The sequence below is a fragment of the Tenrec ecaudatus genome, chromosome 4 (assembly GCF_050624435.1).
Source record: "Tenrec ecaudatus isolate mTenEca1 chromosome 4, mTenEca1.hap1, whole genome shotgun sequence".
In the NCBI taxonomy this organism is placed as follows: Eukaryota; Metazoa; Chordata; class Mammalia; order Afrosoricida; family Tenrecidae; genus Tenrec; species Tenrec ecaudatus.
Window position 1 is genome coordinate 142,047,553 of NC_134533.1, and position 15,452 is coordinate 142,063,004.

General features: G+C 43.9%; 1 protein-coding gene across 3 annotated transcripts in view; it reads left to right on the forward strand.

Annotated features, from left to right (window-relative positions):
• Positions 1-15,452, forward strand: part of CEP70 (centrosomal protein 70) — a 47,102-nt gene that overhangs the window by 9,252 nt on the left and 22,398 nt on the right. For all 3 annotated transcript variants that reach the window (XM_075546850.1, XM_075546852.1, XM_075546851.1), the window contains exons 7-11: positions 1,211-1,380; positions 6,343-6,399; positions 9,387-9,474; positions 9,571-9,659; positions 11,814-11,888. In XM_075546850.1, coding sequence (XP_075402965.1) covers positions 1,211-1,380; positions 6,343-6,399; positions 9,387-9,474; positions 9,571-9,659; positions 11,814-11,888 — 479 coding nt within the window. The remainder of the gene's footprint in view (positions 1-1,210; positions 1,381-6,342; positions 6,400-9,386; positions 9,475-9,570; positions 9,660-11,813; positions 11,889-15,452) is intronic.

Below are 15,452 nucleotides of genomic sequence, written 5' to 3' on the forward strand. Positions count from 1 at the left end.
GTTCTTTCTGCTTATCCCGGCTTCTTCCCTTTTCATATGAAGTTGGTAAGGTAATCACTTTCTCCATTTCATTGAATAATGATGCAGGAATTACAGCAAATTAAAAAAAAAGAATGAGTTTTGGGCTCACACTCAATCCTAGTTCCAATTTATGAACAAGAAGTTCTTACATCTTGACCCTGCTCCACACTCGCCTTCATGAAAGGATCACTGAAGATAAGGGGGCTTCAGCAAGTGTGATGAAGAAAGCTCATGGTACCCAGCTATCAATCGGAATAATCTCTGGGGTCTTAAAGGCCTGTATTCAAACAAGCAGCCACTCAAGCGAAGAGTCAACTAAGCCAACGTGGAAGAAACATTCGCTTGTGTGGTCCAGAGATGCCAATTACAAAGTTCAGATGTGGTGAGGAGCAAAGCATCAGAGCGAAACTTATGAACACCCAGTGTGTGGAGGGCTCTGGGGGGCGATGGGAGCCCCAAACCCATCTGAGAGCGTCTAGTCAGGCTGAGCCACGGGCAGATCCGCTCTGGCCACAGGCAGCAGCCTTACTATCAGGTAGAGACCTTGTCATCTTGAGTTTGCTGGATTGACCTGGATACTTGGCCAGCTGATCGCCCCATTGACAGGCACTGAATGTGTTCTGGGTGCAGGTGTCTCTTACTACTTCCATGACAGAAATTTCTTCCCTGGCGTTTTGAATATTGGTGGGGGGGGTCTGTCCCTTTTTATGCATTATTTGTTTATTTGTCTGTATACACAATGTTTTTATCCTTACCACCTTGCACGATTTTGTTTCTTACTGTTTGCTGTTGGGTCTCCCAGCTGTGAAGCACTGAAACAAGCGGTGATGGGGAATACAGAGGTGGGGGTGGGTGATGGGGAGGGTAAAGTGGTCTCGGGAGTACAGGGTGCACATGCGAGGGGGGAGGGAGCACTAGACTGGATCGTGATTGCATAACTCATCTTGGAGGCGATTTAAACACGGGAGGGGGGAATGTTCTGAAAAATCGATTTGGGGGTGATTGTACAATTCTTGAGATGACGGAATGATTGAACTATTGAATTCTATGATGTATAAATTACTTGCCAATAAAACTGTTGGGAAAAAAACTGCAACTCGATAGAACCATAGTATCTTTGTATACAGTATTGTTAGGACAGCATGTCATATACACACAGCAACTTAGAGGCGTTTACATTTTCTTACAGACAAAATGTCAGCACTACAAGAAAAAGCGAATGGAGCTACAGGAAACGATCACTTCTTTACAAGAGAATATCTGTAGAATGACAAAGGAGGAGGAAGAGCGTGTTGTCTCTCAAAACAGAGTGTTTGCCTATCTCTGCAAAAGGGTCCCTCACAGTGTCTTGGATAGACAGTAAGTTCCCAGACACATTTGCATGGGACTGTGTGTATCCTGTTTTTATTGGGGTGTGTGTGTGTGTGTGTACTGATTTTATCTTTTGGGTAGTGTGATCGCTCTTATAAACTAGAGAAGTCTTCCCATGCCATCTTTTCTCCTGTGTTACTGACTTGTTGAAGAATCTGATCAGTTGTCTTGGAGAAGATCCTACATTCTAAATTTGTCCATTTGCTTTGTTGTTATCATTACATTTGTTCTTTTGACCACATCTTCTGGAAGTTAGTGCCCAGTGAAGTATTTTTGGCAAAATGCTTTATTGGTGGTAGTGTGTGCTTCAGATGCTAACACATCTGGTAGTGGGATGTGCTGTCTGGTTGACCCATTCTTAGAGGAAGCTAGGATGCTAACAGTCTGATCATTCCATCTAATGGTTTTACCCAGTGAGGATACAAAAATGATCATATTCAATTCTGCTGTGCCTTGACTTTTTGGGGACTGGAATTCTATAAAAAGGAGAACATTTTCGTACTGAATAGTTTGAAAAAACAATACCGGTAGTTTTTGTTTCGTAGTCTCACTGGTTTGCTACAGAAAGATCAGATAAATGGTCTTTTTTCTCTGAAACTTTATTTATTTGGTTGTTCTTGAGAATATACACAGCAAATCACACCAGTCCCACACTTTCTTTTTGCACAATTTAGGAGCATTGATTCCATTTTTTGAATTGTGCAGTCATCCTTGACACTCTGAGTTGGTCCTTCCTCGTTGCATAAACCCCACTCCTTACAGTTCCTATCTAATCATTTGAAGTGCTGTTATCAGCTTAATGTTAATTAGATAGTTGCTTAAAATGCACAGTGCTCAAGGCTGATAGATTTTTATTAGTTAAGTGATGCCCACAGAAGGTATTTTGGTGTAAGGTTTAAGGAATTATCCAGCCTCCATGGCTAGAAACCACGCAGTCCATGAGAATTGAAGTTCTAGTCTTCACTTCCCCCCTTTGATCAGGATTTTTCTGTGGAATCTTTGCCCAAAATGTTTAATTTTGATAGTTGGGCACCAACCAGTTCTTCTGGTCTCATGGTAGAGGAGGCAATTACTTGTTCCTGGAGGCAATGAAACCCACATTCCACATCCTCATACTCTTGACTCTCCTTCCTTTGTCGGTTAATCCAGGTATTTAGAGACAAATTGTTGTGCCTTTGGCCACTTGCAGGCTTTCAAGAGCTCAAGCACTAGGTAACACACGAGATAGCACATCAGACAGGTTCTTAAACCAGTAACTGGCGTAATGCAGGAAGCCCAGACTCTAGCCCTCTGAATCCCGGAACTAAGGTCTGTGAAGTGCTTGGCTGTACATGAGCAACCTCAGTAGCCCTTGGTCTTGTCGCCTTTTTGTGGTCATGGGTATAAATACGTTTATCACATCACTTTTGACAATTCAACTTTTTGCAGGTATACAACTTATTTACCACAGCTAACGAATTAGCTCTTCAATGCTACCCTTAAGGTGATTTTTCCATTACTGTTCATCTCCTTTTCAACCTTGCCTTCCACTCTTGATAACCACTAGTAAACTTTAGTCTCTATACATTTGCCTTTTTTCTTCTTATATAGGTGAAGTTATACAATATTTGTCCTTTTGTGGTAACTTGTTTTACTCAGCATAATGTCCTACAGTTATCTTTCTTCTACTGGCTGAATACTGTATGCATGTGACGTACCATGTTTTAGCTATCCTTTCACCTGTTATGGGCATATGGTGGTTCTCATCTTTTGGCTCTTGTGAATAGTGCTGCAGTGAACTTGAGTGTGCAAGTCTGTTTGAGTGTCTGCGTTCAAGTGTTTGGGGGCATACTTAGGGCCCTGATGGCATAGTGGGCTATGCATTGAGCTGCTAAGCACAAAGCCAGTTGTTTGAATGCACGAGCTGCTTTGCAGGAGACAGATGAAGTGGTCTGTTCCAGTAAGTTCTGCTCTATCCTGCAGGGTCACTAGGAGTCAGGATCACCTCAACGACAGTGAATTTGTTTGTTTTGGTTTTCGTACACTTTGGAATGGAGTTGCTGGGTCATATGATAGTTCTATTTTTAGTCTTTTAGATGAATTGCCACACTAACTTTTTCATAATAGCAGGGTCATTTTGCTAATGATAGAGTTTGCTAGTAGGTAAGAGTTTAAATATCACCATATCCTTGCTAAAATTTGTTATTTTCTGCAGTTTAAAAATATGTTAAATCTTAGCCTCCACCGGGGCGGTTCTGGTCTGTCCTTAGGCCTGTGATGAGTCACAATAGACTTGGTGGCAGTGAGTTTGACTTGGGGATGGCTAAGAGTCTAAGACTATAGCTGAATAACATGTTTCAGAATCAAGAAGGGTAGGTGTCTTCATTTTGTCTTCCTTTTAACAGGGTTTTAACTATGTAGGCTTTCTTGTCATTCCATGGGAAGTTGAAGCCTGGTTTTTCTATTTCTGTAAAAAATGCTATTGGAATTTTGATGAGGATTTTATTGAACCCAAAGATTGCTTTGGGTAGTTTTCACATCTTGACAATATTAAGTTATCCAATTCATGCACATGGAACATCTTTCCATTTATTTGCTTTTTAAAATGCTATCTCGAGGAGCCGATATTAAGGGCTTAAGTAGAAGGCAAATGTTTTGAGAAGGATGATGGCAACAAATGTACAAATGTGCTTGACACAATGGTGCATGACTGGATTGTGATAAGAATGGTATGGCCCCCAATAAAGTGATGATTGATAAATAAATAAAATGCGATCTCTTTCAGCCGTGTCTTATAACTTTTTACTACATGGGTCTTTCATACCCCTGGTTTGATTTCTTCCTAGGAAGTTTGTTTTCATAGGTGCTACTATAAGGGGAGTTGTTTCACTGATTTCTCATCGCTGATTTTTGTTTGTTTTCTCTGAGCTCATAACTTAGCTCAATCCCTCTAACAGCTCGAGACGTTTTCTTGTGGACTCGCTGGGACTTCCTCTCTCCTCTTCTTTTCCAATCTAGATACCTTTCGTTTCTTTTCCTCTTAGCTTAGCTCTGGCTAGGACTTAGAATACATTGTTAAATAGAGGACGTGAGAAGAGACACCTTGCCTTATTCCGATTTCCAGGGAAGTTCAGTCTCCACCAAGTGGGATGTTGGAGCTGGCGTTCCATACATGCTCTGACTCACACCGAGGAACCTCCCTGTCAGCGCCCTCTTTTCTAGGGACTTCAGCATGAAAGGCTGTTGGTGACTTTATCAAATGCCTTTTCTTGCATCCATAGAGATGATCATGTGGTTCTTTTCTGCGTCCTATTGATTTGGTATAATACATGGGTTTATATTCTTATATTGGGCTGTTCCTACATCCTTAGAATAAATTTACTTAGTCATGGTATATGCCTTTTAATGCACTGTGTGACTCTGTTCCCTGGTATGCTGTTCAGGGTTTTTCCCTGTAGTCATAAAAGATAGTGGCTTGTAGTTTTCTTTTGAGGTCTTTGCCTGGTTTGAGTATCAGGTTGTAGTTGCTTCGTAGATAGATACAGGAGCATTTCATTCTTTTTTCCAAAGGGGATAAAAGTGAGAGTAACCACAAAGGCTTCCTGAAGGAGGTAACTTTTTGGCCAAACTATTAGGAGCCATAAGATTTTAATAGTAGAAATGAGGGGAGAGTCTTTTAAAAGAGAAACGTGATGGCAGAGAAACGGTGTATCTGGGAATGGCAAATATCCAAGAAGTCGGAAGCATTGGGTGGCAGCGGGTATGTGCTGGGGTGTGGAAAGGTGATGGAGCAGGAGAGCAGTCTATTTTAAAAGCAAAGTTGGGTGACTTAACTCTGAAAAGGAGAGTGCATGGGAAATATTCCAAGATAGAAGGGAACAGCTCCTTTAAAAGTTAACACATGAAAGTGTATTGTTATTTTCATCTTACCTCATTTTTAAGTTATAAAATTAATACATGCTTATAAAATGGGAACAATATGTAAATGTATGAAAGTACCATGATTTAGGCATGCTCCTGCTAATACCTGTGTTCCAAAGAGAACCCCTCTCAGCCGTTTGGTGTGTGTCCTCCCTGGGACGCCGTCTGTGCTCGTTCGTGCCGTATTAATTTTTGGCGTCCTGCCCCTCCCTCTGCTCAGTGTGGCAACAACACTCTTTAGACACTCCTAGGTTTTAATACTATCAAAGAACCTCTAGTAAAGAATCTGTAGTGTTCTTTTTTCAGTGTATTACAAATTCACGCCATTTTTTCCTTTTTCAGAAACCAAATTAGAGTGATAGTTACATTCGGTTAGGGGGTCCTGGTGGTACAGTGGGTAAGCATTAGCCGCTATTTGAAAAGTCAGCGGGTTGAATACAGCAGCTATTCGGTGGGAGAAATATGTGGCAGTTGGCTTCTAGACGGACTGCAAACTCTACAGGGGCAAGTCTACTCTGGGTTGCTATGAGTCAGAATCAACTCAGCAATGAGTTTACATTTGGTTATACAGCCTTAACTTTTCCCTTAGCAGCCCTCACTAGGACTTACACATTTATATCACTTCTTTTAATGCTGCATAGTTTTCAGTGCTATGGATCTGCTAACTTCTCCCCTGTGCAGGACATGTACATTCTTTCTGGCTTTTCACTCTGGCGTGTAATGATGCAATGAATACGTTTATACATAGTGAGTTGCATCTTTGGGCAGATATTTATTGGGGAGAGATCTCTAAGGATTAGAAATGTTGGGACAGGAAATATATATTTTATTTGTTGAGGGAGGCTTATTTTGAAACCTATACTTTATAATTAATACAAAATGTTGAACAGAGTATTCTTTTGGCTTCTATCAATAACGATTTAATTTAAAAGGCTGACCAGGTAATCTGTTACCACCTCTATCACTGTCATTTAAAATTGCATAAGGAGAAAAGGAGATATTCTAATGTAGGTTTTTGAGAATAAGTTTCCATGTGTCTTCTGTTTCTAGGTTGCTTTGCCTGATTGATTATTATGAATCAAAAATTAGGAAAATTCATCAACAAAGGTATGACTAATTCTGTATTACAATTTAAAAAGTTATTACCCAGTCATGATTTACAGTAAAAGTTTCTGCAGTCTTTTGAAACTTTTAAGTATTGTATAAAAATGAATTTAATGTATGATTATGATGCTCTTTTTTCATAAAAGTATTAAAGACGTATTACTTATTTTATGACATATCTGTAGTTACATTGCATGTTCATATTACATATACACATTCAGTAATCAGCTTGGGCTCATGCCATTTTCACAGTCATTGTCATGTGTGAGTCCGTTGTTGCAGCCACTGTGTCTTCCTCTCTTTTGCTGAACTTGTCCTTTTCCAGGGACTGGTCATCCCTGGTAACATGTCCAAATAATGTGAGATGAAGTTCTGCGATCCTTGATTTTAAGAAGTATTCTGGCTGTCCCTCTTTCAAGACAGATTTGTTTGTTCTTCTGGCAGTCAGTCTCTGGTACTTTCAGTATTCTTCCCCAGCACCATAATTCAAATATATCCATTTTTTTCTGTGGTCTTTGTTAATCATTGTCCAGCTTTTATATGCACATGAGGTGATTTAAAATACCATGGCTTGGGTCAGGCACACCTTAGTTCTCAAATTTCTCTTTAACACTATTTAGATCTTATGTTAGACCAGGTTGACTAGAGAGACAAATCCAAGGACACTCATAACTGTGTAAGAAAGAGCTTTAAGGAGTAATTGTATATCAAGAAAATGTCCCAGCCCAGACCAACTCAAGTCCATAAGTCTGATACTTGTACACAAGTCTCTTTTCAGACTCACAAAGCCACACACAATGATGCAGAATTCAGAAATATCACAGGTTGATGGATCCAATGGCAGTGGATGCATCTCCAAGGTTCGGGCAGGTCTCCACATGGTGTCAACAGGAGGATGAAGGCTGGGGAGGAGGGCAGGGAGGTTCCACGAACCCTGCTTAAGAGGAGGTCACATCTACCAGAAGGCACCCTCAGGCTGTGACTTGATTGACAGGCTACTACCACAGCTCTCATGCAGCAGAGTTGCCCGATGTGAGACATCATGTGATTTCTGGACTGCTGCTCCAGGAGCCTTGCTTGATTGTGGAGCCAAGTACATTGAAATCCTGGACAGTTTCCTCTTTGCCACACTTACCATGATGTCTTTTGGCCAAGGAGCTTTTTAAAAACAATTGTGTTGTTGTTATTGTTGTTTAGGTGCTATGCAGTCGGTTCCCACTAATAGCGACCTTATGCACAACAGAACAAAGCACTGCTCAGTCATGCACCATCCCTACAGTGGTTGCTATGTTTGGATTCCCAAGATTCTTGTGAATCTTCCTCTTTTTTCAACAACACACTAATTTAAGCAAGCATGGTATCTGAGGAAATGGCATAGACTATGCCTGACCTGCTCCGGTTTCAACATGGAGAAAGAATCCAGTTCCACACCAGCCCAAGGCTGATTGTCACAAGGCAGTGGTTAGACATGCCTCCACCCTTCATCTTTCTTTACTCTGTTCTCACACCAACCCTTCCTCCCAGGACACTCCTGTGCTGGGTTCAGTAATCCATTCCAGTAACCACACAGAACTCACAGGCAGTTTGCCCAGGTATGGGAGTTTATGAGGGAGGTGCACAGGTACTACAAGTCAAGATGAGAAAGCATGAAGGATGTGGTTCTTGTGTCTGCAGCTCCTCTTCTCTGCCATGCTTCCAGGCATGTCTGACTTGGGTCCTCAGTCTTCCAGCCACATGCTTCCTTGGCGTCTACTCTGCTTGGCCAATGGTGTTACAAAGATACCTTCCCAAACTCACTGCCATCGAGCTGATTCCAATTCATAGCAAATCGATAGGACAGAGTAGAGCTGCCCCTGTGGGCTTCCAGACACTAAATGTTGACAGGAATAGAAAGCCTCATCTTTCTCCTGATGGTTTCTAACAGCTAACCTTGTGGTAAAAAGTCCACTGTGAAACCCGCTATGCCACCCACACCCCGTTAGCACTGATAAATGCCCAAAGGGCACACCACTCTGCAAGCTAGTCTCCTGCCCAAAGACACCCAGTTTTCTTTTGCTGTGGGCTGTGGAATCCGTCTTTGTCTCCTGGTCTTGGCCTGTTCCTCGCCTCTGTCTCCTGGTCATGGCACTGCAGGCTCTGTGCCCTGCCATGTCTAGCAAGAACCTCATTCACTCTCTGTCCTCCTCCGATAGCTCACGCTTACACCAGCAGAGTGGCGAGACTGACCACTGCCTGGGCTAGAAGCTGCTATACCTTATTTGTGTGTTCCTACCCTGTCACCGAGCACAAGTTACAAAGACTGCGGATCAAAGAGTCGAACCAAGTAATTTCACATCACCACAATGTCCTTGAGCCGAGACTTGTCCCTTATAAAAGTAATATATTCAAAGTATGTCTTGTCATCTTTACTTCTAAGCGTTCTGGCTGCACTCCTTCCAAAGCAGGTTTGTTAGTTCTGACGGTGCGTGTGCATCCGCTCATCTGCAGCCTTCTCATTCACCGTCAGCTGGGCATGCGCTCCAAGTGGTGGTAAGCCCTGTGACGGGAGCCAGGGCGCCGTCGTGGCGTGCCCCTGACAGTGTTAGCTTTGTAGAAGATGTGCCCAGTGCAGATGACAGCTTTATTGAGATATAAATCTCATACCATAAAATTCACCTTCTTACAGTATACTATTGAGTGCTTTTAAATTTGTTACAGCATCGTGCGACTATTACTACTGTTTTCCAACATATTGATCATCGCAGTTCAAAGCCCTCACCCCGCGCCTCTCTCTTCATCCCCTCCTCTCTGGTCTACCACACATCTGACCCACTTTCTGTGTCTATGAATTTGCCTAGAAACAGTCTAGCTATTGCACGTGTGGAATCATACCCATGACTGGGGCTTTCACATAGCACACTGTTTTCATTGCTTGTGTATTCCTGTTGTAAGGGGTTTTTCTTTGCAGATCAGTTTTTCGTAGGAAATATACTGCATGTATCTTTTCATAGACCGTGTAAAGAAGATGAAAGCCAGTCAGAAGAAGAAAAAGACTATTCAAGTCTGGATGCCTCCCCGAGTTACAAAGGCCTCCTAATGGTAAGGGAACTGCAAGACTGACAGAACACTCCCGTGTGAAGTAAACGTGGTGGCGACTCCGGGCACTTAACCGCTTCTTGTGTGAATCTGTTGCAGTCTTTACAAAACCAGCTCCGGGAATCTCAGTCCAAGATTGACGCACTTTTAAGTGAAAAGCTGAACCTCCAAAAGGACTTGGAAGCCAGGTGAGAGCAGTTTAAGAACCTTCTTCGTCCTTGTTAAAGTAGACTCATGCTGGGATTGTAAACAGCACGTGGATCATTCCCCTCCCGCACTGGTAAATGAATCTTCAGGTCCTGTGCTCGTGGCTGGCTTTGGTCGGTTTTGTGACCTAGGGTCGCAGGAACAGGATCACGCAGGGAGTCAAGGGAGGCGAGGAAATGGGTGTCACCATGAAAGAAGGGAGGATTTGGTGGAGACTCAGGGTAGAGCCAGTCCTTGACCAACTGTTTGCACAAATTGTTTTAGAATGTCCTCTTGCTCAATCTAGGTGGTCCAGGAGAGGAAAAGGGAGGGTATATTTCTATAGTTGCCTTAGTTATAAAATACCACTACGCAGGTGGCTGTAATGAACAAAAATGTGTGGTCTCACAGTTCTGGAGAGAGGGAGTCCAAATTCAGGGCATTGGCCAGCCACACTCTCTCTCTTCCCTGTAGAGGAGAGCCTTCCCTGTCTTCAAGCTTCTGGAAGGCCCACGTGTTTCTTCCCATTATAGGTCTGTGGCTCTATCATCATTTGGTATCTTCCCTCGATGTGTTTCTTATCTCGCTGCATGCCCCCTTCTTTGATAATTCAGGCCACGCTGAAGGAATTATGACTTCACTAAGTAACAGCATCTTTAACGAAAGAACTGGTTTCCAAACAATGGCACTGTGTTAGTCCAGGTTGACTAGAGAAACAAATTCATAGGCATTCATGTGTATAAGAAAGAGCTTTATATAAAAGTGTATTGTATACTAAGAAAACATCCCAGCCTAGTCCTGTTCAAGTCCAGATGTCCGATATTAGCCCATATGTCCGATACTGGTGTATAAGTTACTCTTCAGATTCACACACACGTGCAATGATGCCGAATGCAGAAAGAGCACAGGCCAGTGGGTGAAGTCTTGTGGATCCAGTGGTGGTAGAGGCAACTCAGTGCTGGCATGGGCCTCCACTTGGCTCCTCCAGCTCCAAGGCCCTGCCTCCCTCAGTGTAGCTCCATGTGGCCTGTCAACAGGAATGTGTAGCAGAGTGTGTGTCTCTAGCCGCCATTGAGCTATTTCTCTCCATTGTGCCTCCAAATGAGGTCATCAAGCTGCTACCTGATAGACAGACTAAACTCCACCCCATTCACCTTTAATAGTCTCAAGTTGACACCAGATTGTATAAGTACCACAGGCACAGAGGTTAGGACTTCTACCAATCTTTTTGGGGAACACAGTTCAATCTGTAGACCAAAAGAATGACCCCCTGCATGTTGTGAAGAAGAGACACTGTGGAGGCCTTGTTGATGCATTCAGCAAATACTTGTTGACTACCTGTTACAATGTAGGCTCTGTCCAAGCCCTGAGACCAAACAGTGAATAAAGCCAACTCCTGTTCTTATGGAAGGGACTGCGACTGGTCAAGCACAGTCCCACCAAACTCACTGCATCACATCGATGCCAACTCACAGGAGCCCTGGGGGACCGGGTAAAACTGCTCTGTGAGTTTCTGAAACTGCCCCTCCTTCCCGGAGTAAAAGGCTTCCTCTTTCTCCACGGAGCAGCTCGTGGTTCCAAACTGCCACCTTGTGGTTAGCAGCCCAGTGCCTAACCAACTGTGCCACCAGGGCTCCTTGGGACTTCCCCTATAATGTGTCTGTGTAAAGCCTGCCACACCATCCCATGGAAGATTCTGGTTATATGAACCTGTCGCAGAAGTTGTAACCTGCATGTGCATAATGAACACTGGAATCGGAATATAATGTGGGACCCAGGGAGTATAAATATACGTGTCACATTTTATGTTGAGCATCAGTGGAAACAAATGTGTGGTTAAAGCTAGTGGGGGTAGACAGGCTAGCATTTGTTTAATGTTCTCTATCCTATGTGCATATCTGAACTATGTCACTATTAAAAAGAGTAAAAGATGAACAGCAACAAAGTTGGGTTAAGATTTGAACAGGAACCCCACAGAAGAGGGATCGAAATGATTAGTCAAGACACCTTCACTAGGAGGCACGGAATATTTTAAGAATTTTAATAAGAATTTGAGCCTTTCTGACAAAGTAACAGGTATGCTGTATTAGTTATTGCATATTTTATTGCTTTATTCTGTACACTGCAATGCCTTCAACGTGATTTATTTTCTGCAGGCCGTCACAGCATGAATTACGGCTTTATAAACAGCAAGTGAGGAACCTAGAGAAAACCTTGAAGAAAAACATCAAGTAATTATATTTTACAAAAGTTAGACCTTTACTTGAGGATATTATCTTTATTCTGTATTTTTATTGCCTGTAATCTTGCCTCATGTTACCTTCTGGTGGCTTTGGTTTAGAATTTGCAGGCTGTTGGGAAAAATTATATGAAAAAAGGAGTATTTCTGATTTCACAGTTAAAAGACGTTTTCACTGTATTACATAGGCTATATGTTCATCTTAAATGAGAACAAGCAAAAGATGTGATAAGGGGTGAAAAAATTAGCTAGAAAGTTATCTTTGAAAGTCTTGGAGGATTGCAGGTGCCATTGAAAACAGGAGTGACCTGAACGACACACGGCCTCATCACCCTGGAAACGGCAAGGACCGGGACGAACGGAATAAACCAGGTTTTCCCGCCATGTGTACCCTTCCAGACTTTAAAAATCAAGTGCTCCAAGGAGCTTCAAAAATTTATCCTCAAAGAATGATGGTCTCTGAGATGACTTGTGAAGTTCAGGGCACTAGATGTTGAGGAAGCGGTTTGAAAATTCCAGGCGTCAATTAATATAGGTAAATGTATTCAGTCCGTTGTAGTAGCGTAACCAAATCGAAGCCAGTCTTCCTACCATGGAGTCATTGCCAACTCACAGTGACACCATGTGGGTCACCAGGGCTCTGCTGCTCAGTTTTCAACAAGTGTGCTTTCTCCCACCTCTGACAAAGCAGGCCTCTGTGAACTGAAAGATTTGTGGGCATCAGGGATGAAATATTGAGTTATTTTAAGAAATAAATGTTGATGGGGACGGAAAGCAGAGTTAAGGAAAAGTAGGATTTGAAAGGATACATTTATTCATGAAAGTAATGTTTGCTTTCCTCCTGTATGCTTTGTTGAGCCCCTTGCCCGCAACAGTGGGCTTAAACCTCACCATTGTCGGGGTGCTCCGGACGGGCAGTGGTGTGGCTTCGTTTTGGGTCCACGGAGTCCCTGGGAGCCAGGCCTACTGGGCAGCCCCGAAGAGCTGCATCTGCTTGGCACTCTAGACGGCGGGATCGCAGTGGTAAAGGACTGGAAGGAGTCCCCTGGCCTTACGGGGTTGACATGAAAGGAGAAGGACATGCACTGAAAAGAAAGGCAGTTTCAGTCAAGCATAAGTACTAAAAGGCCGTGGTCATTCTGGGGCAGTATTCTTACCTACCTCGATGCATGACACCAGCTTTGTCCTGGCCAAGTGCAGCTTATGGACAGCCACTGTCACTGGGGCCTGTGTGATGCTCTTATGCTGGGAAGCTTCCAGAGTAAGTGGGGCTAGTTGTAGAAAGGCCTGGCAGGCTTTAAAAAGCAGCCACTGTCTGCTGCTGCGTTTATTACGACTCCTAGCAACCCTGGGTGACTGATGAGGATTGCCCCTAGGGTCTTGTAGGGTGGGATCTTTATGGGCGCACACCCATGTGTTTCTTCTGCTGAGCTGCTAGTGGGTTTAAACTGCCACCCTTTCAAATCACAGCCGAGCACTTCCCCATTGCAGCATATTCAGCTACAGGCAGATGTTTCTGACTGCCACCTGGTTGGGACAAGCTGAGACTAGCGTGGGAACCGAAAGCCCACCACGGCCATCCGGCTCAGAGCAATCCATAAGAGAGAGTAAGCTGCCTCTCTGGGGCTTATGGGAGTCGAAGACCTCGACTTTCTTTCTCCCTCAGAGAGCAGCTAGTGGTTTCGAACTGCTGACCTTAACACCAAGGCTCCCTCAGATCCCAGAGAGAAAAATTGATTATTCCAACAGAACCACATAGCAGTTCTGGGCCCTTGAAAGTCCCGGGAAAAGGGAGATGTTGTGTATGACCATTAATGGAGGTTTGGTCATGTTGGGGAGCAAAAGGGTGTGGGCGTCCCCGCTGAGCTCAGTGCAGGGGAAGGGGCTAATGCTCTCTGTAAAGTGGAACTAATGAGTGTACTTAACTCATTCCATTGTTGTGGGTGCTACGTGAACTATTGCATACTAAAAGTCTATCAGCCTTGCCAGTTGTTCCCTGGTAGACTCTGCCTGATGGCAGGTGCGCACACTGCAGAACAGAGCTTTCTCTAGAACACTCATGGCTGTGACATTTTAGAAGCAGGCACCATCAGTCTTGCCCTAAGTGTTGACCATGTGACCGTTATGTTGATACAGTAATATAGAGTCCTGTAAATCCCAAAGATTTATGATTGCATGGGAATTGGCAGGGGTGACATTGAAGAATGGTGACTGATTGCCAATCATAGTGACCAGTGTCAGGCTGACACATGACACATACGTATGTAAAACATGGGAAATCCTCAGAAATACTCTAAGAATAGAAAAAAGGCCTAGACTTCCCAAGTGCGTGGGAGAAGCATTACAATTCTTTGGATTTGAGTAATAGGTTAATGAGACTGTAGTTGAATTCAGAGCTTTTGGAATAGCTGAGACTTTTATATTAAAGGCCTTGCTGACAAGTTGTTGTCGGTTCCGACCCATGGTGACCTTTATGGACAACAGAAGGAAGCCCGGCCCGGCGCCACGCTCACCATTGGTGTTAGGCTGGAGTCTTGCGTAGCCACTGGCAACCCATCCCCTCGGTGGTCTTCTTTTTCACCGCTCTGCCGAGCACGCTGTCCTTTGCCAGTGACTGATCTCTCCTGGTAACAGGTCCATAGTATGTGAGACAGTATCACATCCTGGCTTCTAAGAAGCATTGTGACTGTACTTCTTCCGAGACAGATTTGTATGTTCTCGTGAATGATGGAACTTTGAAAGGCGCCCAGGATACACTCATGTTTTATGCATCAGTGTGACTAAATGATTACTCTCATTTTAAAATGTATTTAACAGTTGACAGTCTACGTTCCAACTTGTTCCTCTTCGCCGGCGTAGGCATCACCATGAGATCCCCCAAAGGCACCAACAGACACAGTTCAAAGCTGTGCCGTTTCCGTGCGTGGAAACCTATCTTCTGGAGATGATGATGCAAAACAGGGAACAGCAGTTGCTTTCAGAGCGTGCAGTTTCCTGGGCTTCCTAGATTCCCTGGTGCTGCTGTCCGTATGGAGTGGGTGTCAGTTAAGCGTGTGAAGTGAGGGGCAGTTTATCTCCTCAGGTTCTGGAGACCGTAGCCTGTTTTGGAGGGCAGTCTCTTCTGCTATGACCAATCTCTGTACCTCCAACTAGCCCAGCTCTGACTGGGACGTAAGTGATGATGAGCAGTGTGACATACAAGTTGTGTTCCCATGAATCCTAGAAGGACCTAGGATAGCAGGATAGTGTAATGGCCCACCGCCTTCAAGTCAGCTCTAAGACTGCTGCCCCTGCAGTCCCCTCTGCCTCAGGGCAGCCCCTTAGGGCAGAGTAGACCTGCTCCTTGGGGTTCCTGAGACTAAATCGTCACAGAAGCAGACAGCTGTGATTTTCTCCACAGAATGGCTGATGGGTTTTAGCTGCTGACCTTGCAGTTAGCAGCCAGTGCTTAATCCTCTTCTCCACTATTATAGATAGCCTTCAGCTCATTGCTAGGGCTGTCCCCACAGAGCCACTTGAGTGGGTTTGAACCGGCAACCTTTCATTTAGCAGGAGT